General features: G+C 45.7%; 11 protein-coding genes across 11 annotated transcripts; 6 read left to right on the top strand and 5 right to left on the bottom strand.

The window, feature by feature from the left end:
• Window positions 1–888, top strand: K450DRAFT_260875 (uncharacterized protein). The gene is made up of 2 exons (XM_051592223.1): window positions 1–270; window positions 345–888. Exons 1-2 carry the CDS (start codon window positions 30–32, stop codon window positions 626–628), a joined length of 525 nt encoding a protein of 174 aa, XP_051440658.1. The 5' UTR covers window positions 1–29; the 3' UTR covers window positions 629–888.
• A 44-nt stretch (window positions 889–932) lies between these two features.
• K450DRAFT_260866 (uncharacterized protein) lies at window positions 933–2,880 on the bottom strand. The gene is made up of 6 exons (XM_051592222.1): window positions 2,423–2,880; window positions 2,232–2,327; window positions 2,033–2,169; window positions 1,927–1,967; window positions 1,727–1,862; window positions 933–1,654 (listed from the first exon to the last, which is right to left on the bottom strand). Exons 1-6 carry the CDS (start codon window positions 2,649–2,651, stop codon window positions 1,148–1,150), a joined length of 1,146 nt encoding a protein of 381 aa, XP_051440657.1. The 5' UTR covers window positions 2,652–2,880; the 3' UTR covers window positions 933–1,147.
• Window positions 2,881–6,725, top strand: K450DRAFT_260858 (uncharacterized protein). Its single transcript, XM_051592221.1, has 6 exons — window positions 2,881–4,159; window positions 4,244–4,595; window positions 4,677–5,132; window positions 5,198–5,383; window positions 5,451–5,839; window positions 5,900–6,725. The coding sequence occupies exons 1-6, from the start codon at window positions 3,110–3,112 to the stop codon at window positions 6,662–6,664; spliced, it is 3,198 nt and encodes a 1,065-aa protein (XP_051440656.1). The 5' UTR covers window positions 2,881–3,109; the 3' UTR covers window positions 6,665–6,725.
• A 360-nt stretch (window positions 6,726–7,085) lies between these two features.
• On the top strand, window positions 7,086–9,014 carry K450DRAFT_260852 (uncharacterized protein). Its single transcript, XM_051592220.1, has 4 exons — window positions 7,086–7,538; window positions 7,650–8,021; window positions 8,091–8,428; window positions 8,517–9,014. Exons 1-4 carry the CDS (start codon window positions 7,173–7,175, stop codon window positions 8,746–8,748), a joined length of 1,308 nt encoding a protein of 435 aa, XP_051440655.1. The 5' UTR covers window positions 7,086–7,172; the 3' UTR covers window positions 8,749–9,014.
• Window positions 9,015–9,094: 80 nt separating this feature from the next.
• Window positions 9,095–10,743, top strand: K450DRAFT_260850 (uncharacterized protein). Its single transcript, XM_051592219.1, has 3 exons — window positions 9,095–9,730; window positions 9,903–9,963; window positions 10,040–10,743. The coding sequence occupies exons 1-3, from the start codon at window positions 9,372–9,374 to the stop codon at window positions 10,514–10,516; spliced, it is 897 nt and encodes a 298-aa protein (XP_051440654.1). The 5' UTR covers window positions 9,095–9,371; the 3' UTR covers window positions 10,517–10,743.
• Window positions 10,744–10,881: 138 nt separating this feature from the next.
• On the bottom strand, window positions 10,882–12,832 carry K450DRAFT_260849 (uncharacterized protein). Its single transcript, XM_051592218.1, has one exon. It carries the CDS (start codon window positions 12,760–12,762, stop codon window positions 11,167–11,169), a length of 1,596 nt encoding a protein of 531 aa, XP_051440653.1. The 5' UTR covers window positions 12,763–12,832; the 3' UTR covers window positions 10,882–11,166.
• Window positions 12,833–12,933: 101 nt separating this feature from the next.
• Window positions 12,934–15,421, bottom strand: K450DRAFT_303389 (uncharacterized protein). Its single transcript, XM_051593790.1, has 2 exons — window positions 13,733–15,421; window positions 12,934–13,663 (listed from the first exon to the last, which is right to left on the bottom strand). Exons 1-2 carry the CDS (start codon window positions 15,368–15,370, stop codon window positions 13,181–13,183), a joined length of 2,121 nt encoding a protein of 706 aa, XP_051440652.1. The 5' UTR covers window positions 15,371–15,421; the 3' UTR covers window positions 12,934–13,180.
• Window positions 15,422–15,604: 183 nt separating this feature from the next.
• Window positions 15,605–20,275, top strand: K450DRAFT_260843 (uncharacterized protein). The gene is made up of 9 exons (XM_051592217.1): window positions 15,605–15,881; window positions 15,973–16,083; window positions 16,163–16,271; window positions 16,346–16,903; window positions 16,988–19,386; window positions 19,486–19,589; window positions 19,663–19,754; window positions 19,826–19,943; window positions 20,004–20,275. Exons 1-9 carry the CDS (start codon window positions 15,673–15,675, stop codon window positions 20,132–20,134), a joined length of 3,831 nt encoding a protein of 1,276 aa, XP_051440651.1. The 5' UTR covers window positions 15,605–15,672; the 3' UTR covers window positions 20,135–20,275.
• A 1-nt stretch (window position 20,276) lies between these two features.
• Window positions 20,277–21,646, top strand: K450DRAFT_260829 (uncharacterized protein). The gene is made up of 5 exons (XM_051592216.1): window positions 20,277–20,578; window positions 20,660–20,714; window positions 20,777–20,827; window positions 20,897–21,135; window positions 21,200–21,646. The coding sequence occupies exons 1-5, from the start codon at window positions 20,321–20,323 to the stop codon at window positions 21,545–21,547; spliced, it is 951 nt and encodes a 316-aa protein (XP_051440650.1). The 5' UTR covers window positions 20,277–20,320; the 3' UTR covers window positions 21,548–21,646.
• On the bottom strand, window positions 21,463–22,492 carry K450DRAFT_260826 (uncharacterized protein). Its single transcript, XM_051592215.1, has 4 exons — window positions 22,405–22,492; window positions 22,211–22,327; window positions 22,050–22,145; window positions 21,463–21,982 (listed from the first exon to the last, which is right to left on the bottom strand). Exons 1-4 carry the CDS (start codon window positions 22,485–22,487, stop codon window positions 21,745–21,747), a joined length of 534 nt encoding a protein of 177 aa, XP_051440649.1. The 5' UTR covers window positions 22,488–22,492; the 3' UTR covers window positions 21,463–21,744.
• Window positions 22,493–23,689: 1,197 nt separating this feature from the next.
• Window positions 23,690–25,398, bottom strand: K450DRAFT_295784 (uncharacterized protein; the record flags this gene model as incomplete). The annotated part of the gene is made up of 3 exons (XM_051593618.1): window positions 23,690–24,504; window positions 24,579–24,797; window positions 25,389–25,398. The coding sequence occupies 3 exons, from the start codon at window positions 25,396–25,398 to the stop codon at window positions 23,690–23,692; spliced, it is 1,044 nt and encodes a 347-aa protein (XP_051440648.1).
• Window positions 25,399–25,822: the final 424 nt, after the last annotated feature.

Genomic DNA, 25,822 nt, shown 5'->3' with positions numbered 1-25,822 from the left:
AATCCCCAGCGCTCGACCCATCATTCACCATGCCGCGAGGAAGAAAGCGAAATACAACAGATCCGTTGACGGAATCCAGCAAACCAAGAAGACGTAGAAAGGTGAAAGCTGAACCAGGCACCTCTTCCAGTGATCCTGCGTCATGGCCCTCAGAAGAACAAAAGCCAGTGAGGATCAAAGTCGAACCAGTCGAACTCCATCAAGAAGTGAGTCATTGGACCTGTAGCACTCTTCACGGCTACTCCTATCCTTATCTTTATGCGAAAGATGGTAAGCATATTGTATTAGAATTGAAATCGCCTATTTTTCCTCGTCAGCTGACGGTTTTGGCATGCTTGACCTAGGCGTTATGGTGAATAAGGGAGTCAATGAGTTAGCGGAACGAGTGGAAGACCAGCAAGTGGAGCTACCGTCGATCGACCTTCTCAATGGTATCCATATGGTTGGAGCCAATCGGTTATTTAAGCAACATGAGGGTTTAACCCATGGATTATTTCGGCGGAGCGCTTTATTTGCTTTAGGAGTGTTGATGGAAGAGTGGGCCAAGCAAACAGCCGAGGATTTGAAATGGGTAGAGGATGTCGATAATAGCTTAGAAGGAAACCAAAATGGCGATACTGCTGGCTGAATGTGACATGACTGCCCTCGATTGACAGCAGCTAAACTTGCCAGTGTCTTGACCGTGCCAAAATATCGTTTACACCCTTTCATCAGCATTCACCGCTACCGCAGTTTGACATCCACCCATGTCACATAGCAAGGAACCGACGCAACGCCTTCGGATAATACCAGAACGCAATTTCCATTTTGCTAGTTATTACCCATCTAACCCCGCATTTGTAAATTCTTACACTACTTTCTTTTAATCTATTGGTTATGTAGCAGTTTTACTTCTATATCCACTCATGTTCATCATACCAACACAACCATTTTTGCAAGCCAACTTTTTGTAAATGATATAGTCAATATGTTATCTCCAACAGATGTTATGTTTCTTTTAATGATACAAGCGAAAAAAGCAAGGCGCAGTGTAGGAGTCTATGGAAAGAGAAGATGAAAATAAGAAAAGAATATGATGAGAATGAAAAGTGGGGACAGAGGCCAAAGTGTTGGATAAGCATGGAGTTAAGGGGAGGGAGTAACGAGATTATTGGTGGATGACGGCAGGGGTACATAGATCGGGTCGGCAATGGCTTGTAAACCCTGTAGCATCGCTTTCCAATTGCAAAGTGGAGTGGTGGACACCGTAGGTGTCGCAGACGACATGTTGGGCTTGGTATAAAATTTCATCGTAACTATGCAAAGCATTCTTGTCGAAGGTGATGTGGGCGGTGAGGGAGCTTTTGCCGGGGGAAAGGTTCCACACATGCAGGTCATGAACAGCCACCACTCCTGGAATTTCAAGGATAGATCGCTCAATGGCCTCTGGCTGGATGTTCAAAGGAGTGCCTTCCATCAACACAGCCAATGAATCCTTTACAAGGTGATAGGTTGTATACATGACGAGGATAGAAAAGATGAATGTGCAGATAGGGTCGACAATGGTAAGGTCAGGGCGGAAGATGAGGATGATGGAGGATATAAGTACACCAACAGATGCTAGAAGGTCGCCCAATACGTGCAAACTGGCGGCTCTCAAATTGATGTTAGATTCCTATTGGGAAAAGGTGGCATCAGCAAACGGTTAAATCGGATGAAGGTAATTTTCAAGGCAGGCTAAACTCACCTGCTTAGCAGAGTGCTTCGATGCACCTTCTTCCTCATGATGGTGACCGTCTTCAATGGCATGCGAGTGATCATGATCCGATCCGTGGCTATGGCCACCGTGGCTATGTCCATGTCCACCTAAGACAACAGCCAGACTGCAGAGCCAATTGTCAGCGAACAAAGCAAAAAAATTTCCCCAAAAAAGTATTAATGACTTACATAATATTGATGATTACACCAATGGAAGCAGTCAAGCACATCTGGGTCGTATGGTTAGGCAACCCATTCCATTAATATTTTCCGGTCAAGTTGCTTATCCACTTACCAATTTTCCATTGATGGGTTCGGGATTGCGAAGACGTTCAATAGCAGCCTGAACCAGATAAAAGGTTAAAATCCAAATGGTCAACACAGAGGCTAAAGCTGCGATGACTTCTGCTCGATGGAAACCATAGCTATGGCCTAAATTTAGAACAGTTAAAAAAGAGTGATCCAACAGTTTACTGCAGTGACTATTCACTTACGGCGAGTGGCAGGCTTTTCGGCAAAGTAAATGGCAGCAAGGGCAACGGCGAAGCTGGCAACGTCAGACAGCAAGTGAAAGGCGTCAGACATCAGCGCTGAAAAAGGATAGAGCCCCGAAAGGTCGGGCTTTTGTGATAAGTAACCCAAGGCATGCAATCGTGGGACAATTGCTAGAATGAATAAACCTTACCAAGAGAATTAGCGAAATAACCAGCAACCAGTTCAGTCACAAAGAAAAGCAATGCTACCACCGTAGCAAAAAGGAGCCGCCACTTGGTGGAATTGGTAGTATTGTTATCCTTGGAATTGTCATTGACACAAGAACGAGTGGATGGAGCTCGAGAATTGACAGGCGTGGTTTGGCCAGAGGCATTGGGTGAAAGCAGGGGAGTTCTTTCAGAGTGCTGATGGTCAGTCATAGCAACAGAGATGAGAGAAGTAGATTTTCTGTCTCTTTGAAAAAATAAAATTTGAAAGAGCAGTGGAATTGCCTCTACGTCGCACGTGACTGTGATGACACTCAGCCTGTTATGGATAAACTGTGCAGATTGTCTCTCCCCGCCCTTTGGCGCAGCGTGGCATCAGAAGATATCATCGCTGGCACTCAAGGCGTGGTGGGTTGAATAGCTTTACGTACATACATCCTTTGAATAAAAATCAGCCTTTTTCAATACACACTTCTTTAATAAAATGCCACGGCTTGAGTCCTACTTCTTTACTTCAGGTCCTTACGCCGGTCAGCAGCCGCTCCCCTATAAGGTAGGCCGCGCCCTGACCTCCTTTGGACCTTGTTTTTCTCTCTTTGCACACTTTGTTTGAGGGCCTCCCCAGTCTTTTTTCTTTACTGCTTCTCTGAACGAACGCCGTTCTTTTCAATATGACGCAGGACGAGCCCGCCTTCAACCGACTTCGCATTACCTCTCCGCCTCAGAATGCCTCCACGTCATTGCGATTAACTGATCCCACCACCCCCACCAGCTCATTGGGCTTTCTTAAGCGATCCATGGAAAATTCAAAGTCCAAAGCGTATACGGCGTTATCCTATTCGTCGACGTTGGATTCCATGGCCGCCACGACAACCGCCGCGGCTTCCTCTTTTGCTCAGCCAAGACGAGCTCGTGCGGGGACTATGCCGTCTCAGTCATCCATCTCTCCATACGCACCTATAGGACCTCCTCCTTCCTTCAATGAATCACTCTCCAACTCTTCTTCTTTCACCACCTCATCTTTGCTGTCTGAGCAAACCTTGGCATCGCGTCATCGCTCAGGGTCGCTTACACTGCCCAAGCCTTCTTTATCGTCTTCGTCTGCCTTTGGTAACCCTATCTTTAGTACGTCTTGGTCAGATCATAGTAGAGCTTTAGCCTATGGAAATGCCCCTTTGACCCCTACTACCGATCAAATGTTACGTGAAGATAATTCCGATTCCATAGTCCGAACTCTCATGTCATTGGGGTTGGACGATGACGATCGTAAAAATACCTCTGCAACGCAAGTTGAGCTATCTTCGCAGGCGAACTCCAGCTCAACCACCAACCATGACCTAAGGTTACCTGTGGAGCTACCTCCTAAGCCCATCATGAATAGCAATCGCTATCGCTCTTATTCGGTCAATGCTACCGATAAGTACGAAGATCCTCTACTACAAGATTCCGTTCATCTTATGTCGGAACATACCGTGCAGTATTTCCCTACTTCACAAAACAGAACCAGAGCCGTGAGCTTGGGAATGGCCGATTTTGCTGCCAATGATGCTTACCTTTCCCGCCAGCAGGCTTCCACTCTACGCCATGACGCTTTGACGTTGGACGAGGAAGACCTCGAGGATTTTCAAGGCAATAGCAACCTTCAAATTTCACTTGGGGATGCTGATTTGTTGAGTCGTATGATGAATAATGGCCAAGATACGGCTTCGGAAACTGAGGAGGTATAGACATCGCTGCATACACGCAGCAGCATGGAAGCTAGACTTTTTTTCCTTCTTTTTTAACTAACTCACTTGTGCTTTTAGAATTACACCTATGGTTCCAGCTATGGATCTCAGTTACTGCCATCCCAAGCTCAAGCCAATGCCCAAACCCCTACACGATCACTTTGGATTGGTAATATCGATTCTTCCATCTCCGAGGAGGACTTGCAGCGACTCTTCTCTCCGTTCGGTCCTATTGAAAGCTTAAGGCTTTTGGTTGACAAAGAGTGTGCCTTTATCAACTTTTCTAATGTGGAAGACGCTGTTCGTGCCAAAGATGAGGTTTTGGGCAGATTGAATGGCCGTGTGGGTCAATGTGTGGTGCGAGTCGGCTTTGGAAAAATCGAAGCAGGCATTGCTGACCCTAGCGTACTTCAACCCACCAGAGCATTATGTAAGTGACATGATCATAGCCCTCCACCTACACAAAAAATACTCAACTTTTTTTTTTTTTCTTTCTCTTTTTTACATACAGGGATTGGAAGTCTCCCTCCCAATACCACATCAGCCAAACTACATAGTTTGTTTAGCCCATTCGGTAACATCGAATCGGCGCGTGTTCTCACTCACAAGAATTGTGGGTTCATCAACTTTGATACCGTAGAAAGCGCTATGGCTGCCAAGAAGGCTTTGCAGCACAAGGAAGTCTTGGGCTCCGGCACAGGCGCTGTCCGCATTGGCTTTGCCAAAGCTACCACGCAGAAAGCCATGGAAGAGGCATCATCTGTCTCCCCTCCCGGTGGCCAAGCCTCGGTTGCTTCGTCGTCCAAGCAAGAGCGAACCATAGATACTGTTAGAGAAAACCCTGAATCTGGTTCCCATGCCAAGTCTTCCTCACCGGAAACAATGGAGCCTTCCAACCTGTCTAAAATCATGGCTATCATGACTGAGTTTGGCATGGATTCAGATGATGGTCCCGTTTTCAAAATAGGTAAGATGGAAAGACAGAAGACTTTTGTTCTAAGAAACGAAACCATCTAACCTTGCTATTTTTAGAAAATCGAACTGTATGCAAATATCGTACCTCTATACCACCTATTACCGAAGCCAACCCCAGTCGAAAGCTGGATGCTCCTAGACTACGCGAGCTTCGAAAGAAGTTGGATAATTCTCATACCAGTGCAAAGGAGGTGCAAGCTATCGCTGAGGAATGTATGGATGACATTGTTGAATTAAGCAGTGGTCAGTAATTTTTTGTTTCGCTTTGAATTTACATTAGCCGAATGAACTGACACTGTGGACTTGACAGACTACATCGGTAATACCATTGTACAAAAACTTTTCGAACGTTGCTCAGAGGCCACCAAGGTTGAGATGTTGAAACCCATTGCCCCTCATTTGGCTACTATCGGCGTCCATAAAAATGGAACGTGGGCGGCACAGAAAATCATTGACACGGCCAGTACGGACGAACAAATGCAGATCATCTGTGGACATATCCAACCTTTTGTACCGCCTTTGATGTTGGACCAGTTTGGCAATTATGTGGTTCAATGCTGCTTGCGGCTTGGTCCCATCCATAATCAATTCATTTTTGATGCTATTGTCGATAAGACTCGAGAGATTGCTCAAGGGCGATTTGGAGCCAGAGCGATTCGGGCTAGTCTCGAAAGCGCTCATATCTCTATGCGTCAAAAGGTAAGTTTCCAAATGGACCCTCCCCCAAACGCAGCCGTTACTTACACTTTTCACCGGTAGAAATATGCAGCTTCTGCCATTGTGGCCAATGCTTTCTCTCTGGGAGGGAACCCCAATGGGGCTCTATTGATGACGTGGTTGCTGGATACGTCGGGCTTGCCCAGACGCTATAACATTCTTGCTCCTCGCATTGCTCCGTACATGAGTGCCATGTGCACGAGTAAACTGTCATCGGCTGCCGTCCTAAAGGTGATCAACCAGCGGCAAGAAATTGAAGCTCAGCTTGTGCTCCTCAATACGCTTGCCAATGATGATCATGATCAAGTGCTTCGAGATATATTAGCAGATTCAAGCTTAGGCATGAACATGATTCACAAGATTTTGAGCAGTACTACGGTGGAGAGCAAGCCAAAACGATATCTAGCGGAGAAAGTCAAGCAGATTTTGGCGCTGCAGACACCCCCCACATCGAATGGTGGACAAGCGTATAAACGACTGTGGGATGAAGTGGATAACCTTTTGAATGAGAACACATCGCCTCGGTATAGTCCAACCAATAACCGCAACTACACAACAGACTCGCCGATCGTGGCACCAAGTGGACCGCCACCACAACAGTATATAAATGCAGCCGCCTATGGATCTCCGCCGTACCCACCGTCCACGCCATCGATTCCTCTCTATTCTTACCCTATGGCCAACAACGTGTACCCCCCTGGCATGCAAGTGATGCCTCCATATGGCTATTACCCAGGCATGGCACAACATCATCTTGTCCACGGACGATCCGATGGCATGTACGACGAAAGCGGCGGTGGTCCATAGAGTAGAAATCCAAAAGGATCCAAAGATTTATCTTGATCTTTCCAACGACAGAGAGGGGCCATTATACATAGTAAAAAAATGGAGATTGAAAAAAACCCTTTGCAGTCTTCGTTCGTAAAAAATTAACTTGGTTTGTTTTCTTTCCTGAGACCCATCTTATCCATTTCTTGTTCGGTTTTGCACACCTGTAATAAACATACAGCGATATGATTGAAAGGTCGGTGGAAAAAAAAAAAAGGGATTATCGATGTGTGCAACAGCACGAAAAGTCAAGTTGAACCCTTTTTTTTTGAAATGGTGTTACACTGCGCTTGGATTGAAACGCCGATCAGGGTCCTGGTGACGTCGGTGAATGGAATGATCCAATCAGAAGCGATGTTTCTGCTGACCGGCTCTTTTTTTTTTTTTGTAAGCGGGACCCTTTTCCGTCTGAGATATTTTTTTAACCAGCTGTTTTTTTATTAACCCCAACTTCCTTTTACCTAACTTCTATTCAATCCCTTTCAACATGGTAGCCACCGCAAGCAGTTCCAAAATCTCCAAGATTGTGAATGCTCGTCTGCTCTTGGACCACAAGATTGTGCAAGATTCCTACCTTTGGTTCCAAGACGGCAAGATTATCCACCCGCAAAACCTTTTTTTCGACCAGCATCGCGATGCTGACGAAATCATTGACGCTAAGGGTGCTTTGGTTGTTCCCGGATACCTTGATATCCAAATCAATGGTGGCTACGGCATTGATTTTGCCGACAACGAGGGCTCCCTAGAGAAAATTCAAGACGATATTAACACCGTCGCTAAGGGTTTGTTGCAATACGGATGCACTGCTTTCTGTCCCACTGTGGTTTCTTCTGCTCCTGAGGTGTACAACAAGGTAAAGAATGTTGGGGCCGAGAAAACGCTTTCTGTCCACGGGCGAGGTCAGCGAATTGTGAAACATCACCTTATACTCACATCACAACGTTGATCTTTCTTTTTTTTATAGGTTCTTCCATTGCTCAACAAGCGAAAGGGTGATGCGAAGAAGGGTTCGGAAATCCTGGGTGCTCATATTGAAGGACCTTTCATTTCACATGAAAAGAAAGGTGCTCATAACCAAGCCATCTTCCGTACCGGTAAAAACGGTATTTGTGAATTCGATGAAGCTTATGGACCCGAGCTCATGAAGGGCAGTGAAGCTGTCAGTATCATTACTGTCGCTCCCGAAATTGAAGGTGTGATCGATGTCATCCCAGAGCTGGCTAAGCGTGATATCTGTGTCTCCATTGGTCACTCAGCTGCTACCATCTCTGAAGCTGAAACAGCCGTCACCAAAGGTGCTACGTTGATCACTCACTTGTTCAACGCTATGTTGCCGGTAAGTTTTGTTTCTAATTTGATTGGAGCACCCACATCGGTGGTCATTAACTCCTGTGTTTGTTTATAGTTCCATCACAGAGATCCTGGTATGATTGGTGTTCTGGGAGCAGTGGATTTGCCAGTGCCAGAAGACCCACTCCGCCACCCAGCCGCTAGCAACACATCTCCTTACAGAAACAAGCCTGACCCTCGCCCCTTTTATGGCCTGATTGTCGATGGTGTCCACGTTCATCCTAACTCTGTCCGTATTGCCTATTATGCTCATCCCAAGGGATGTGTGCTGGTCACCGATGCCTTGTCAGCGCTCGGTTTACCAAGAGGTGTTTATTCTCTGGGTGGACGAGATGTCGAAGTCGATGACAATGGTGCTGCCTACATCAAGGGAACAAATACATTGGCTGGAAGGTAAATTGAGGGGTCTGCCAAAGGGGGGACAACGTGGAGATGCTGATTTGCTAATGCACGTATTTGTATTTTTATTTTTATTCCATAGCACCATTACAATCGATCAAAGCGTGCGCAATTTCCGTAATTTCACAAAGTGTACTATGGTCGAGGCCATCGAAGCTGCTACCCTTCACCCTGCTCAAGTTCTTGGCATCTCTGATCGCAAGGGTACATTGAACCCTGGAGGCGATGCTGATTTATTGTTCCTGAACGATGATCTGGAAATCCAAAGAGTGTTTGTCTATGGTGAAGAAGTTGAACTTCACAAGAACAAATAATTCTTTTTCCACAACTCTTATGCCATAGCTATAACCCAAACCATTCTTTTCTACAGTAGTAGGCTACCCCATTCGTAGGGATTAATCTATCTATTTCTTCGAGGCCATGTTTATTGCATTCATATCACAAATAGCGTCTTCTCCTCCCCTTTGTTAAACCCGGGTGTTTCATTGCCGCCCGAGTACTAGAATGATGTTCTTCTTTCTGTTAGTTTTTTTTGTACATTGCACATATAAAGCGCTTGTTCTAATTCTTTATGGCTTGCATGGATTGATTGGCTATGAGTCGGAGCTGAAAGATGGCCAATACTAGCGAGCGAAGGCCTCCACGTTCAAGAGGTGGAGTGCACGTGCGGCGATAAAATTTAGGGTTGCAAGTGGTGAGCCAACCACAAGGTCTTAAACTGGCATTCAGCCATTGACTCAAGGTGGTTTAAAATCTGGCAACGCTTGATTGCATTTTCACTTCTTCTTTTCCACCTCTTCCCTACAACCGTGCATTTTTTCCATTCTGATTGGGTTCTGATAAAATAATGTTGAATGCAATTTAAATCCAACTCTCAGCTTAACTTGATTTTCCCCTATCTCGCTTGCCACCTTTCTTCTTCTTCTTCTTTCCCACTATGACGACGTCGTCCTCACCCTCGACACCACGGCCCTCCATATGTGCTGCCGTGGAGGACCTCCATTCACATCTAGATATCATCAGCTTCCCTCCGGCACAAACCATTCGCATCGTTGCTGAATTACTAGAAAATATCATTGCTCAGAACGACAAGTTGGCCCCAGGAGTCGTCACCCATTTCCATTCACGTTCAGTGCCCAAAATACCTATCCACGCTTACCTGAACCGCATCCAGAAATTTGCTCCTTTCAGCAATGAAATTCTCATTACTATTTTGGTGTACTTTGATCGCATTGCTCGTCGCCAAAGCTCGTTTGTTATAAGTTCATTCAATATCCATCGGTTGTTGATTACCAGGTTAGACTTGACTCCTTTTTTTGGTTTTAAAAAAAAAAAAATAGTAGCTACCAGCTGCCGTTTATCCTTTGGTTAAGAAAAAGTGATACCAACGGTTTAATCCCGCCCTGGCTGGAAGGGATTCCATGATCTACTTCCAGTGTGATGCTAACTAAACCCTTCCTTTATCCAGTTTGACAGTTGCATCCAAATTTGTATCGGATGTCTTCTATGCCAATGCACGCTATGCAAAGGTACGTTGCCATGGAATAACTGTCATCCTTATTATCTTATCACCCCGCTTAACCCAACTCAACTTTAATTGTTTAGGTCGGAGGTCTGCCGCTCGCCGAACTCAACCGTCTAGAGCTAGACTTCTTATTCTTGTGCAACTTTGATCTTTACGTTCGAGTAGAAGATCTTCAGGAGTACGCTGATCAACTTCTTAGTCGTACCCATGAAGCAGACCGTACCGACTGTTCGTTACCACAATCTCCCATCTCGTCTGTGTCCGATGAACCGGTTGTTTCAAACTTCGAACCCAAGCCCATTAGCCGACCAGTGGTCCCCGAAACGTTCATGAGCCCGCGACACCCTCCAGCCACTAACACCTTTCACACCGATAACGCATCGCAGTCTGCACTCATGACCCCCCCTCCGCAGCCCAAACCTGTGGTAGAAACGTCGGATTCACCAGCGTTACCGAGGAAACGACGACGTACATCGAATTCTTGGTCCAATCCTGTGCCTTCGGCTAGACACACTCCATCTACTTGGATGACTGATACAATGCGAGCTGGATATTAGACCTGGCTTGACTTGCTTTCAATTTTTTTTTGGTTACAAATCCCTTTCTTCTCTTTTACACTGTACAAATCGTAGACTTTTGCTCATCCCCTTTCCATCCCCGCCTGTCCAATCCGCCTAGTCGCCGATATATACCACTTCATACCCTGCCGTTTATCCTGTACCATAATTCCAATTAAATTTTTTTTTTCTTCATTGTCTTGAATTCATTCCGATATGACACCCCCCCTCCCATTTTGGTAGGGTCTCGTAGGTTGTCTCATTGGCATTTAGCATGGGCTAAATATGCTCCGAGGAGAGACCTGTTGCTAAGCTACAGATAAATCATAGACAAACCGAGTGTTGGGAGAAAGTCGGGCATAAGTCGAAGAACCGAAATCTCGGTTGATATCATTTGGTTTAGCGGCATCATGAAAGTAATTAATTTCGACGTTTATTATACTATTATAAATCGTACCATTGCATTATTAGCATGTATTTTTTTTTTTAACAAACAGACATAAAGAAGAGGATGAAAGAAAGAAAAAAAGTATCGTAGCATATAATATATTATAGATATGTTTTTTTTTCTTGATGTTATCCTCGAGCGTGGAAAACATTTTTTTTTTTTGGTTTTTTTTTTTTGGTTTCTTTCAAGCTGAACGCTACTCCTACACTCGTACTTTGTCGTCAGTACCGTCATAACCTGTTAGGTTGTTATACCCATCGGCAGGATTATCATACACGCCTGTGCCGCCAGTCTTGTAGCCAGTGGTGCTGCCGTTGGCGGCATTGTCATAGCCGGTAGCTGGAGTGTGATAAACACTGGAATTGTTATCGGCAACTCCCGTATCAGTGTTATAAGCACCCGATGTACCGGTTGTGTTATCGTAGTTTCCAGTATTGGCTCCATAAGCACCCGTAGTACCAGTAGTAGCAGTGTTGTCGTAATTTCCAGTATTGGATCCATAAGCACCCGTAGTACCAGTAGTAGCAGTGTTGTCGTAATTTCCAGTATTGGATCCATAAGCACCGGTGGTACCAGTAGCAGCAGCATTGTCGTAGTTTCCAGTATTCGCTCCATAGGCACCGGTGGTACCAGTAGTACCAGTGTTGTCGTAGTTTCCAGTATTGGATCCATAAGCACCCGTAGTACCAGTAGTGCCAGTGTTGTCGTAGTTACCAGTATTAGCTCCATAAGCACCGGTGGCACCAGTAGCAGCAGCATTGTCGTAGTTTCCAGTCTTGGATCCATAAGCACCCGTGGTGTTGTCGTAGTTGTTAGTACCGGTGGAAGTATTATTATTTGACTGGTTGTATTTATGCACACCATAAGCACCAGCGGCACCAGCAGCACCAGCCACGGCAGCAGTGGCAGCCGGGTTAGAGTGATTTTTAGTGCCGTAATTGGAACCAGTGGTAGTTGGGTTGTCATAAGCTCCAGTGCCAGTAGTATTATAGGCATTTGTATTGGCTCCAGTGGGGTTGTCATAGGCTCCAGCATTATACGCACCGGTGCTGTTGTAAGCCATTTCTGGGTCTTCAACCGGCGCCTGTTTCTTACGTCCAAACCATCCACGGCTATTCTTAGTTTGTGCGTATTGAGCTTGATCATCATAGGCTTGATCTGCGGTTTGAGTCCTCTTTCTCTTCTTGGCCAGACAGAATCCACAGCAGAACATCATCATACTCAAAGTCAGTGCAAGGAATGCACCAAGCGACATCCAAGTGCTGGGACCCAATGAATAACTTGAATTGGGAATGCTGTTTTCAATGAGACTTCCACCACGGGTACCAAAGATAATGGCCAAGATAAAGGCGGCCAATTGAGCGAGCCAAGCAATAAAACCCCACCAGAAATGATTGAAATCAAACCATCGTGATGACATTCTACGGCGACAGCAGCAGTGAGTAATCAGAGAAGAGAGAAGCGTCAAAGTAGTGATACCAAAGGCGATCCAAGTCACGGCGGACAAGGCAAAGAACGTCTTGGAATGACCAGTTACACCGGGAACAGTGTTGTATGGAGCCTGATTACCCCATTGATAACCAGCCACCGGAGCGCCGCATGAAGAGACAGTGTCAATAGGGTTTTCCGAGCATGAGTTCCAAAGGTAAAATCGATCGGCTTGGTTGTTCGCCTGTACACGTGTGTAGTACGCTTCATTCAAGAACGGCAGGTTGTTTAAACCACCAATGATGGTGAACAGTTGAAGCAGCCATGCGCAAAACAGTAGAAAAGAAGCGAGCCATCCAGATCCCCACATAGTTCGATGAGATTGATAAAGTTATATAAAAGATACGGTGGGCAAGGTTGCTTGCGCTTTTTAATTAGATAGAAGAAAGAAAAATCTAATGCGTTCTTCATGAGACAGTGTGCGATACTTATTTGATTTCATGGCATGACACTCTTTTTTTTTTTTTTTTTCTCCTAGCGTGGAATTGATGCGAATGAGATCACATATTCATGCAAACTATGTTTCGGCCGTTTTCCAGTTTGTATGTAATGTCTTGGTTTTTTCAGTGTCAGATCAAGCTGATTGAAAGCTACAGCAGCAACTATCAACAGCAGTGAAATGCGGTCATCGATGTTTACATACGGGTTTCCAGTAGATTGATGTTAAACCAATGTTTATTGGTCAATAACTAACGTGATTATTTGTAAAGAACAAAAAAAAAGAGGTTTCACATTGCTCTGGTCGTCTGAGTCAAAGAGGTTTTAAAAACAAACATCCAAAGGCAAAACCCAGCTAATGCCATGGCAGCCACCAGGACGCCAAGAACGTTTGCCAACATTCGATCTTCGATTTCGGCTATGGCCAGTGCGATGGCCGTAATGAGGATAAGCAGAATAACAGGGTACACTGCTTGCACCAATCGCCGTACAGAATGTGCTATGGTGGGTCGTGAGGTCTGTGCTTCGTTGTCAGAGAGTGTTAACAAAGGCGTGGTTTCGTTGGTAATGGATGGTACAGAGGATGCAATATGTAATGATTGATTCATGGGACGTGAGGGAGGTGCTTGTAGTTGGAAGGAGAAATCGGGCTGTAATGGAGGATTTCTATCTTGGCTGTCCATGCCAGTGTCGCATGACTCGGCCGTGGAGTGGTAGGCGCGATGTAATCGAATCCCTGTGGGACAATACACGCCTTCTTGAAGCTGTGGAAGCTGGTCAGGGAAGGGTTAATACTGGCAAGGCAAAAAGCTTGGATTCGATATTCAGAAAGCGTAACTTACCCAAAATGGTAATAACGGGACTTTGGAATCCCACAGAACTGAGACGGCATGGACGTATTTTGAAAAATGAGGAATAGGCTCCATCATTCGGGCACGCACAAGAGTTTTGACGCAATCAGGTTCATCGTTATCGCCGATGCACATGGTGGTAGGGTACTGTGGTGTACGTAGCTTCACTTCGAGAATGGCATACCGAAAGCGATGGTAATCGTCAGGATGAGCAGGTTCGTTGGGTATATCAAGGTATTGATCTTCATCGGCCGTCTGTGCTGTGAGATCATCTCTTCGCCACGGGTCCGCCATAGGTGACTCGGGATGGTTCCATCCAAATTCACGAGCCATAACAAAGTCCGTATCCATAGAAATTCGAACATTCTCATCAGGTGATTGGAATACCGTCCGACGAAAAACCGTCCGCACCACAGGTCGTAATTGATCTCCTACCACAATGTCTTGAATATCCTGGGCAATACTTCGAAGTCGTTCGATTTCCATGTCATCGTCATCCTCCATGACCCAGTCAAGTCCACTGGATTGCTTTTTAAGTTGTGCCTTCTGTAATTTTTCACTCACACTCCAGTCTCCGCGAAGCCATTCTGTAACTGCTTTGGCTTTGAGTGTATGTCGGTCTTTTGTACTTGATTCTTCAGATTGTTCCTGAGATGCTGGCAGTCCTTCAACAGGTTCTTGATTAATGTAATTATAGGATTTTCGTTCAACATGAACATTGCGAGTGTCGTTGCCATACCAGCGCAGCCGAATGGTTCGTTGGTCTGCCGAAAATTGCACACGTGACATATACGACGAAAAGTATTGATCATCCAAGTAGACCGATGATATTAGTTCGTCGCTGCAGCGTTCCTCCGTGGCATGTGCGATGACCGAATCAGTAATGAGACTGGGAGGTGTGGAGGGTGGACCGCCGGTGGTTTGTGGTGAAGAAGAAGCGTTCTGACTAATCAGCGGCATATACTTCAATATATGGGTCTTGACATCCATGATGTTGTCGGGGTGGACCCAATATTTAGTGTTTTTGTAGACAAGTGGTTGATGCTGACGAACAATGGGAGTAATAACGTTGGGTGGGGTAATGGTGGAAAAGTCGTTGAATGGCTGATGACCACTCACTCGAGCTGAGTCGTATAGCTTTGCCAGTTCCGTCGTTAATTGCGAAAAAGCCTCAGCTTTATAAAACGACCGATGGTGTAATAATGTCAAGAAGTGGCCCCGTAGCTTTGGAACATGATCAGCATAACGATCATGTTTCTTGACAATCTTTATGAACCCACTGTAATTGAGCCGAGTATACCAAAATAATTCCTGGACTTCGCTGGTAATATCAGTGATTTCGTTTTGAATTGAGAGATATTCCGAAAGAGCTGGGTGTTGGGACATGCTGAGGGTTTGGATTCGTCGTTGGCAGGATCGGATACGACGCTGTGTTTCACCAAGTTTGAGAGCGTAAAAAGAATGGACCTTGTCAAGTTCAATGACCAAACGGTCAATGAACAACTGATCGTCCTTGTCAGCCCATTCCTCGGTGGTTTTTTTGAGAGTGCTTTTCAAGCCGTCGTAGTCAAGGTAAAAGAACCTCCATTGAGGTAGTCGTTGTTTTCTTAAGTGTTCACCAAATTTCATTTATTGACGGCAACACTTTGTCATGCTTGTGAGCAATTGATCTAAAATAACTGTTCCCAGTGAGAAACTTTCAGTAAAAAAAAAAAAAAGTTAGGGTCTCCGCCTGCGACCTGAGCGAGTGTTTCGAAACAACCAAGTTCCCTTGCCGACCCACTGTTTCGAAACATGTTTGCAAACAGATTTGGGAATCATACGTGGTTGCGTTAACGCGCTGATTTGGCTGGACTGCGCTGGCTGCCTGGACTTGAAACTACGTTGGTCAAACACCTTTTTGGTTCTCTTATAGTGCTCTACTTTGAACAATGCCCAAGCTGAAGGAGATCAATCGAACCGCCACCATGGCGTGGTTCTCCTCATCTCATACCCATCTGCCCATGATCGCCACCGGAACAGTAGCTGGAGCTATGGATGCTTCATTCTCCAATGATGCTGACCTAGAACTCTTCACCGTCGATTTGGAGTCGCCAGAATTAGAGTTGCAACCATCGGCAAAGATCAGCTGCTCATCAAGGTAACACTTGTTCTGCCCATCCGCTTCATCATCGAGACCTTACAGGGGTCCCACGGCCCTGTCGTACTAACCATCTGTCATGACATCTCAGGTTCAATCGTCTTGCATGGAGCCCTCATGGCGGTGATGCTGGTGTCATTGCTGGTGGTATGGAAGGTGGTGAACTTAACCTTTGGAATACAAAGTCATTATTGGATGGAAGGTAATGGCATACTGGATTCAACCGAAGCCCTTGCATAATTTTCTTTTTTCCCCCTTCAACTGATGCCTGATATCTACAGTGATGATGCTGTTATATTCAAAAACTCTCAGCACACTGGCTCGGTTCGCGGATTGTCGTTCAATCCATTTCAGTCTAATCTAATGGCTTCTGCTGCCGGCAACGGAGAGGCAAGTAACTTTTACCTCATCACGCTTTTTCAACCGCGCTGAAAATCTAACCCCCATGCATATTCACTCTATAGATCTTCATCTGGGATCTCACCAATCCTTCTAAACCATATTCGCCCGGAGCAAAGTCGCAAAAAATAGATGCCATTACCGACCTTTCATGGAACAACCAAGTCCAACATATTTTGGCAACTTCTTCCAATACTGGCTATACTGTTGTATGGGATTTGAGAAACCGAAGGGAAGTAGTCGCTTTGGCACATGCTGGCGGAGCCTTGCCTGCTGTCAGAGGTGGCATTTCATCCATTGCTTGGAGCCCAGACGTTGCAACCCAAATTGTAACCGCCTCAGAGGACGATTCAAACCCTGTCATTGCCATGTGGGATTTGAGAAATGCTCACGCCCCCGTCAAAACCCTCACTGGTCATCAGCAAGGTGTTTTGTCTCTTTCTTGGTGTCAAAAGGATTCTGATCTGTTGCTGTCCTCTGGCAAAGACTCTAGAACGATTTGCTGGAACCCTAGATCCGGTGAAATCATTGGCGAGCTTCCCGTTAGCCATAACTGGACTTTTGAGGTCGACTGGTACAATCCCAATCCTGACTTCTTCGCGTCTGCTTCCTTTGATGGCAAGGTATGACATTAATGCTTAATTTCCGCAGTATGTCCTCGCTCGCTTCAGTTACATATATTGAACGATGTTTTCTTTCTTCCACAGATATCTATTCATTCCTTGCAAGGAACTAGCCGTGAGCAACCCGCTGATGCTTTTGCTCAAGAAGCCGTCAGCAATGATCCATTTGCCCCTGCTGCATTCGCTCCTCAACAGGGTGATGGTCTTAATCTCAAGCATCCTCCCAAGTGGCTTCGTCGTCCTGCCGGTGCTACTTTTGCCTACGGTGGTAAACTGACAAGCTTTAATAACGCCGCAGTTTTGAAGAATGCCAATGCCGATCCCCAAAACGTTGTCGATCCTCGCAGTGTTGCCCATACCGTCAAGATCACCAACATTGCTCTTGACAAGGACTTGAATGAACGAGTTTCACAGTTGCAAACTGCCATCGAAAATAATACATTGGCCGAATACGCACAAAACCATGTGTCTGGTGACAGCTGGACCATTCTTCAAGCTCTCATGAAGGAAAATGTTCGCGAGCACCTTGTCAATGATCTTGGCTTCGATAAGGATCAAGTCTTGACTCAAATTTCACAAGCTGTTGCACAGCTTAAAGTCTCTAGCGGTGAGGGCACAGACAAAATAGAATCCTCGGAGGTGGCTGTCGCTCAAGAGGCTGCTGTTCCTGAAGAACCAGCCGCAGCCGCCCCTACTGAACCAGAATCAAGTGAAGTGGAACAACCTGAAGCAAATGATGAGATGACTGGTTTATTTTCTGGATCGTCTGGTGCTGAAGCCGACTTCTTGGTTGGAAGCACCGCCGCACCTGTTGTGGATACCACCGAGCCAGCCGTTGTTGAGGAGCAAGCTCCTGTGCAAAAAGCTGCCGCCAAGCCTTTCAAAATATATCCTGAAGGCAGCACGGATGTGGATTCTTTGATTACCCGATCTTTAGTCCTGGGTGATTTTGCTTCGGCCGTCGATATGTGCTTGAGTGTGGATCGTTGGGCTGATGCCTTGATGTTTGCTGTCTGTGGTGGTGAAGAATTGTTAAACCGTACTCGCAAGGTTTACTTTGAACACCAGATCGAAAAGACGCCTTATCTCCGTCTTGTCCAGGGCATCATTCATCACGATCTCCAAGATATCGTCATCAATGCTTCTTTGGAGGATTGGCGTGAAGTCATGGTCATCCTCTGCACCTTTGCCAAGGTTGACGAATTCGAATCTCTTTGCGAAACCCTTGGTCAGCGCTTAGAGGCACACTCTCCTGCTCAAATCCAAAACGCTCAGCTCTGTTACCTTGCTGCTGGCAAGCTTCACAAAGTCGTCGGAATCTGGATTGCTGATCAGGAAGCTGATCAATCCAAACCTGCTGCTCAGTCTCTCCATGAGCTTATGGAAAAGGTGACCGTTTACAGAAGTGCTATCAACTTTGTTGACTCTGACATGGATGCTCAGCCTGGACAGTCCTTCCATTTGTCCGCCCTTTACGACAAGTATTGCGACTATTCTAGAATCCTCGCTACTCAAGGCAACTTGACTGCTGCTTTGTACTTCATTGATCTGATTCCTCAATCCTACCGTTCAGAAAAGGAGGATATCCTGAGTGTGACTAGAGATCGTCTTCATCATGCCGATGGCAACGCTGCTCGTGCAGGACCCGTACCATTCCCCTTCGATTCTCTACCCATTGGTGGACTTGGACAGCAGCAACAACAACAACCACCCGCCCAACAGCAGCAACCACAACAAGCTGCTGCCGCTTACGGATATGGATCAGCATACGGCTCTACAGCTCCAGCTGGTCAACAGCAACAGACACAGCGTTATGATAAGCCTTTGCCAGCTACTGCTCCTGCTAATAACGCTTACCAAGGTTATACTCCTGCTCAGCCAGTGCAGCAGCAAAGCCCATATGCTCCCCAAGCTGCTCCTCAACTTATGAATGCGGGCGTACAGAGCCAATCTTATAAGCCTGCACCCACCAGTGGCTACATGCCTCCCCAACCTACGCATAGCCAAACACCATCGTACGGTCAGCAAGGTAGTTATGGAGCACCTTACAACCCTTACCAGACTCAGCCTACACAGGCAGCTCCTCTGCCCCCTCCGCCTTCCAACACTGAGTCAGTAGCTAACTACCGCAAGGATATTCCCGCTTGGAATGACCCACCGATGCTTTCTCGTGCTTCCCCTGCTTCTGCCAACAAGAGACCTAGCACACCTAACGCTGGACCTCAGCGTATCATGTCACCTTTCCCCAATTCCGCTCCTATGCAAAACGCTCCTATGGGAGGAGCGCCTATGAGCAATGGGCCACCACAACAACAGCAGCAGCACGCACCTTTGCCACCACCTCCTACTGGAGGTGTGGCTCCATCACCGTTGTATCGTAGCGCATCCCCTGCTACAGGCTATAGACCCATGTCACCGACCATGACTCAACGAGGACCAGGACCTTATGGAGCTCCTCCTATGCATCCTGGACAGCCACCACAGCAACATCAGCAGCAACAACCTGCTAGCCGTGGTTCCTTCTCCTATGCTCCACCTGCTGGTCAAGTCAACATGCCTGGCCCTATGGCACCACCACAACAGCAACAACCTGGTCATATGCATGCTCCACCTGCCGGCCCTCCAGCATCCGCTCCTGCTCCATCTCCTGTAGCAGCACCAGCCCCTCCTCAGCCCAAGCGCCATCGTAAGTGTAGATACGAGATCAAGTCAAAAGTGTTGGATGGATTTAATTGAATGCGTTTCTTTTTACTTTACAGCCAGAGGAGACCAAACTCACATCCCAGCAGCACAAAAGGTCATTGTTACTTCTTTGACAGCTGAACTTCAGCGAGCAAGACAAAATTCGGGCGTAAGTTCAATTTACAATGTAGAACAAACGCGACTGCAATAGCGTATTCACCGTTATGTCCTGTTTTGCAGCCTGCTCAAAAGCGTATGTGGGACGATGCAGAGAAGAGATTGGTGGTGATGAGCGATATGTTGAATAACCAAGAGTTGTCAAGTGGAGTGACCGACCGAATGATTGCCCTTGCTCAAGGTGAGTAGCCCTGACCATGGTAAAGATAGCCAAACCAGGTTTGCTAATTATCCCGTTTAGCCTTGCAACAACGCAACTATGAAGACGCAGGACGCATCCAATTGGAACTGGCCACTACCAAGTCCGATGAATGCGGTACCTGGTGGGTTGGAGTCAAGAGAATCATTGAATTCGTAAAGACGCTACCATAAAGAAGTTTTATATTAAAGGATCTTGACATTTTTTTTTCTTACATTGTCCACCCCTTTTTATTTTCTCCCATAAAAATTGCTACTTTGTTTCGTGTGATTTTAGCCAATCGCGACGGCAACGTGTGCTGGTCTTTATTTTTATACATTTCATACTACTGTGCTACTTTTGACACTTGCTTCTCCTCTATGGCTCAGCTACGATCTAGTCTGCATGGTATAGCACCGGCTCAAAACATTTCACCCTGGAATTCAGTCGACCACCTTCCCGCCCCGCCCGTCCTACCATGGGTCCCGAACGCTAGCCCACCGTCTATGCGAAGTAGTGTCGATGCGTCGTCATTGCATGTCATGAAGCGATTCCAAGCCGCCAATACCGACGAACAAGCCAAGAAGAGGGGCCGGTGGACCGTTCACAAATGGTGGATGCTCATATCAAATACCATTGTAAGTAAGCGGGAAAGGCACTCGATCTGCTGTTATCGTCGCTTATTGAAAAAAAAAACCTCCATCTTTTTTCTCTACCAGCTCTTTATCTACGGTCTGGGTGGTGTGTTGCTCGCTGTGTTGACGTATTTCAAACGTAAGTTGGTCGCCGATGGCGTTGTGTATACCGTCCTTTGGCTCACCTCTCCACTTCATCAGTGTACCTTCGAGCTGATGTCATTATTGTCAGCGAACCTTTGCTCCTACGACGTAAGTGACGAGGTTTTTTCCCGCCTACCCATCATGCTTGTACTCAACTGTCGTCGGTTTTTTCTCCAGTCGTGACTGCAGCAGGAAGTATAAGCTTGATCACCTCCTTCGTTGGCTACGCTGGCATCATGCTCAACAATCGCGCTATTTTGACCGTCTACAACGTCTTGCTATGGCCATGCTTTGCCCTGATTGCTGCTATCGGCTATGTCTCGTACCGCAAAAATAAATGGAATTTGGAGGGAAAGCTATCGTACCAATGGCACTATAATTTATCAGCCAACGATCGTGCTCGCATTCAAGCCAACGTTAGTCTTTCATCGCGATGCCGTATCGATGCTATTCTGTTCTAACCTCTCTTTTCTTCTTTAGCTTCACTGCTGTGGATACAAAACATTCACTGATTTCCATGAGCGTTCTAACAAATGCTTCCCTCGAACCCTCTTGCCAGGTTGCAAGTTCAAATACCAAACGTTCAGTCGTCAATGTCTGACCAACTGCTACATCGTAGCTTTCTCCCTGATACCCTTCCATCTTTTCGTTCTCATTAGCGCCCTGCTGTGCTCCAACCACATCAATCGTAAATTCGGTAAAGGTCTTCCGCCTAAGATTTACCGTTTGGACTATCAAGGCCTAGTGGCTGGTACTCCCACCGGCAGCTCAGTCAATGTCAGTCGCGTCGAACGAAAGCGCATTGTTTCACAACATATTGACTCTTGAGCCATCTCATGTGTATTCCATTTGAATTTTTAGTCATACCCCAGATCGCAATATAGAAAAGAAACAAATATTTTCAGTTAGAGACTTACAATGAGCGTTAAAGTGGGGACTTTATTTAAAAAAACAATAGTGTAACTAGCTAGTGATGAATGCAAAATATATGGATGTGTGAATACAGTGGATATGGCCGGCTATGCTTAGCCAAATAGGCTCCAGTCATTGACCTTGAAGCCTTTGACAAGCTGCAGCATCTCCGATTCGACAAGCTCAATTTGACCTTGACCCTCGGGGACATTGACAGAAATAGCTACGTCAGTATGCACTTTGGCCAGACGGATAATGGCCATTACAATGTTAACATGATGCAACTGCTGTTCATTGAACTTTGAGATTTTCTGCAAGCCTTTGAGGACGTATATTTGGGACGAGTCCGATCTACATGTTTCATGCAAGGTTTAGAAAAAAACAAACGTCAGTCATGGAAAGGCTACGCGAGGCTTACGGTAGGGAAGGATTGCTTGTAGCTTCAAGCAGAGAGATATCGTTGACGATGGCTTCTTTCGCTTCGTTATCCTCGGCCAGTTGCTGGAAGTGATACCTAGTGGCAGAAACATGAGTATCAACGGATCCCTTTAACATACACAGATAAATGATTGAACCTACTTTGCAATTTCTTTTTCTTTGGCTACGGGGACAAGATCAAGGAGCTCTATAATCAAGCTTTGCTCCGTATTGGCGTCCACAAATACTTCCTGGTTATCCGGGATCTGTCTGATCTGGCTGCGGTGCAGTGGAACAATAGGTTAGAAAGAGGCTGACGTGAGAGAATCAAGGATGAATCAAAGTTGAACACATGCCTTGCATCCAGGTACGATTGTCTTAGAGGCGCAGAGAGAGCACCGCCAAACAACGGACGCTCAGTCAGACTTGGTTGTGACATGGCGGAATGAACGTTAAGCAAAGGTTAAGCTGCTGCCATGGAGGTTTTTGACCATAGGTCACGTGAGCAAGGCACCCAGACACAAAAAAAAAAAAAAAATGTTGATACGGCCCATTTCAAACTTTTTTATTTAATAACAGCATGTCTCAAAACGTTGGCAAGGTAAGGCACCTAATGCTTTACGCCTGCCATAGCAACTGATCAATTAACAATATATGATTCCCTCCAGACGGCACTGGCTTACGCTAGAGTGTGGCATTTGGTGGATGCCAAACAAAGAGTTCTCGGCCGCATGGCAACTGGAATTGCCACCACATTGATGGGCAAACACAAGCCAATCTACGATCCAGCAGGTACGAGGGATAATTCCATGACGAACTCATTCATGTTGTTGTGCTGTACTCACCTCCAGTTCTTTCTAATAGCTGACTGTGGTGACCACGTTGTTGTTATTAACGCAAAGGAACTGGCTGTGACTGGAAAGAAATGGGATCAAAAGTTGTATAGACATCACACAGGTCACCCTGGTGGTCTCAAGGAAATCCCAATGAGCAGAATGATGGACCGTTATCCCGAAAGAGTCATCGAGAAGGCCGTGTCAGGCATGTTGCCCAAGAACCGACTGAGAGAGCAACGACTCGAGCGCCTTCACATTTTCGACGGCCCCGATCACCCTTATGCTGATAACATTATCAAACGCTACGATGAGCCGCAACAATCATAGACTAGGTCGGCCCTGTTTTTTAGACGCTATATACAACATGCCCTTTTTTCTTTTATTTTTCCACCGCAAAATCTTGTACATTAAAAAAAATGAATTGCAATTCTAATATCTTGTTTTGGGAAGGAAAGGTGTTATCGTGTGAATGACCGGCAATGTATTCTTCTAGTCGCATTGTAGAAAATTTTGCTTCATGGATAATCACGCATATTAAGAGAAAGCTGGCGCAATTGTTCTCCTATGTCCATTCATCATTTGTCGTAGCGGAGACCATCAGGTGACTCAGACGAACAACCACTTCACTACGAGTAGGTATTCACAATGCTAAGGTACGTGGCGTCAATAAGTTATCATTGAGAGGAAAGCTCAACACAATATTTAATCATAAGAGGTCAGTTACAAAGTTTAACTGATAGTAGGTTTCTACACTTTGTATCTGTAAGAAATTACAGGTTGTTTACATTTAAGAAAGCTAAAGAAACTAAAGCTTATAAAGATGCTTGACGCTATCGACGGTGTCCAAAACCGTAGCTTTGAAATTCTTATACTCAATTCCAAGCTCGCGAACGGATTTGCTACTGTCGAACTTATTGTCAGGAGTCTTCTGTCCAGGCTGTCCCTTGGCAATGATATTCTGTCGCTCTGGGAAGGCCTCGCGCAAGATGTCGGCTGCCTGCTGGAAAGTGAAAGTACCGCTGCTCAACAAGTAGCGTTGTCCATCGGACTTGTCGGCTCGCTCAATGGCACGGACATGAGCAAGAGCAACATCAGTGACATCGACGAATACGTTGAGTCCGAGGTCCTTTGAAGGATCCTGGTTTTCGCCGGAATAGTAGAACACGATTTCTTTGGCCGTGGTATTCGCCTGTACTTCTTGCACGGTGGCTGGTGGAGGAAGCATGGGTCCATAGACGAAGGAAGGTAGAATAGTAGAAATTGCGAAAGAGGGTTTCTTCTCCTCCTTGAAGCGCCAAATAGCACGCTCTGCTTCGTTCTTGCTGGCAACGTACGCAACGAAGGGGTGAATAGGTTGGCCACTTTCCTTTTGCTGAAGCACACTTTGGAAAGCTACATCGTTCCAGTCTGCTTCAGTGAATACGTGATCGGGCGAAGCTTTACCATCGGCAATGCTTGCAACGCTTGATGTCACGACAACATGTTTAACGTTTTTTCCGTATTTCAGGGCAGAGTTTAGAAGGCTCAAGGTGCTACTGACAGCGAGCTCGATGACTTCTTTGATGGGATCTACGGCGTTGAAAATAACAGGAGATGCAACGTGAGCGATTGCATCGACATCTGTAGGAGGGAAGAAAGATGTCAGTAACTATTTTCAAAAGAAACGCGTTGATGCATTATCAGAGCCCACATACCCTTCACAGCACCATCGAAAGCACCATCCTTTACGAGATCACCGGTTTCATACACTTCGAATTTTCCAGCACCATACTTGTCGTCAAAATACTTCTTGACATTCTGAGCTTTAGCTGCTGTTCGAGATGTGCCAACTACAACGTATCCTGCCTTGAGGAATTGATCTGCGACCTGTGCACCGACGTAGCCTGTTGCTCCAGTGACTAGGACACGAGCGCCTGCTTGAATTGATGAGACCATACTGTTATATGAGAGTTTGTTTTTTGAGATTGAATATAGAACTTCGAGAGAAAAATACGTGGTTTATATATTGGAAGCGAGATCGATGGTTTATTAATTTTGGCTGATGAAGCAGCGGCGGCCTAAGATCAAACCACTAATCTTCCATATATGGAAGCAGAAATAATACCATTGCTGACTATTCGAAAATGAGGGAAGATTTTTACCTTTGCATGTATTTTTCAGCATTAGCGAATTCAACGTGGTTTGAAATAAAGATTTTAAAAAATGCTTTGATTCACTATAAAGTAAAGAACTTCATTGCCTTGAAGAGGTTTCCCTACCAAATGAATTGGAAGGTCAAAATACAAAAACGAAATTTGTAACCGAGATATTTGAAATCATTTCTTTGCCAGTAATGTAATTATCAACTTGAGAGTCAAAAGACTTGAGAGTGCACCTAGACATAGAGGCTACGTGGAGGATTTTTGTGGCCACTTGTCGTGAACTTCCTGATTGCCATCCTGTTTTGCTCACTTGAATTAACTCATGAAAACAGTCTTCTTTGCAAGCCTTACATTCTGAATTGCCTCGGGCCATGCTAACAGCGATAGACAAGGAGGTTCGACCACAAAATATTGATAGATTACCTAATGTTTTTAAATAATGAAAAGGAGACTCAGTTGTGCGTATGAATCAGAGATCATTTTTATCCGGATAAGTATTGGCATGTACACCTTCAGCGAGCTGAAAGGTCACTACTCCACAAGTCGTTAAAGTTGCTTTTCATAAAGGGATTTTCGATTATGACATGGTCGCGCAACCAACATCGGAAAGATCTTTGATATCAATTAAAAAGAGCATGCAAAAGACGGGTGTAAATTTCAATTGTAATAGCAGAATTCAGCGCAGGAAGTTGAGCCTCAGGTACAACTTGATAATGTGCCTTTAAAAACACTACCCAGTACTTTATTAGCTTGACTGCCAAAGCAACAAAGGAATGAGTATCTTTCTCTTTGATGTT

The sequence above is a fragment of the Umbelopsis ramanniana genome, assembly GCF_025399195.1.
Source record: "Umbelopsis ramanniana AG unplaced genomic scaffold K450scaffold_83, whole genome shotgun sequence".
In the NCBI taxonomy this organism is placed as follows: Eukaryota; Fungi; Mucoromycota; class Umbelopsidomycetes; order Umbelopsidales; family Umbelopsidaceae; genus Umbelopsis; species Umbelopsis ramanniana.
This window is presented reverse-complemented; position numbering and strand designations above follow the sequence as displayed.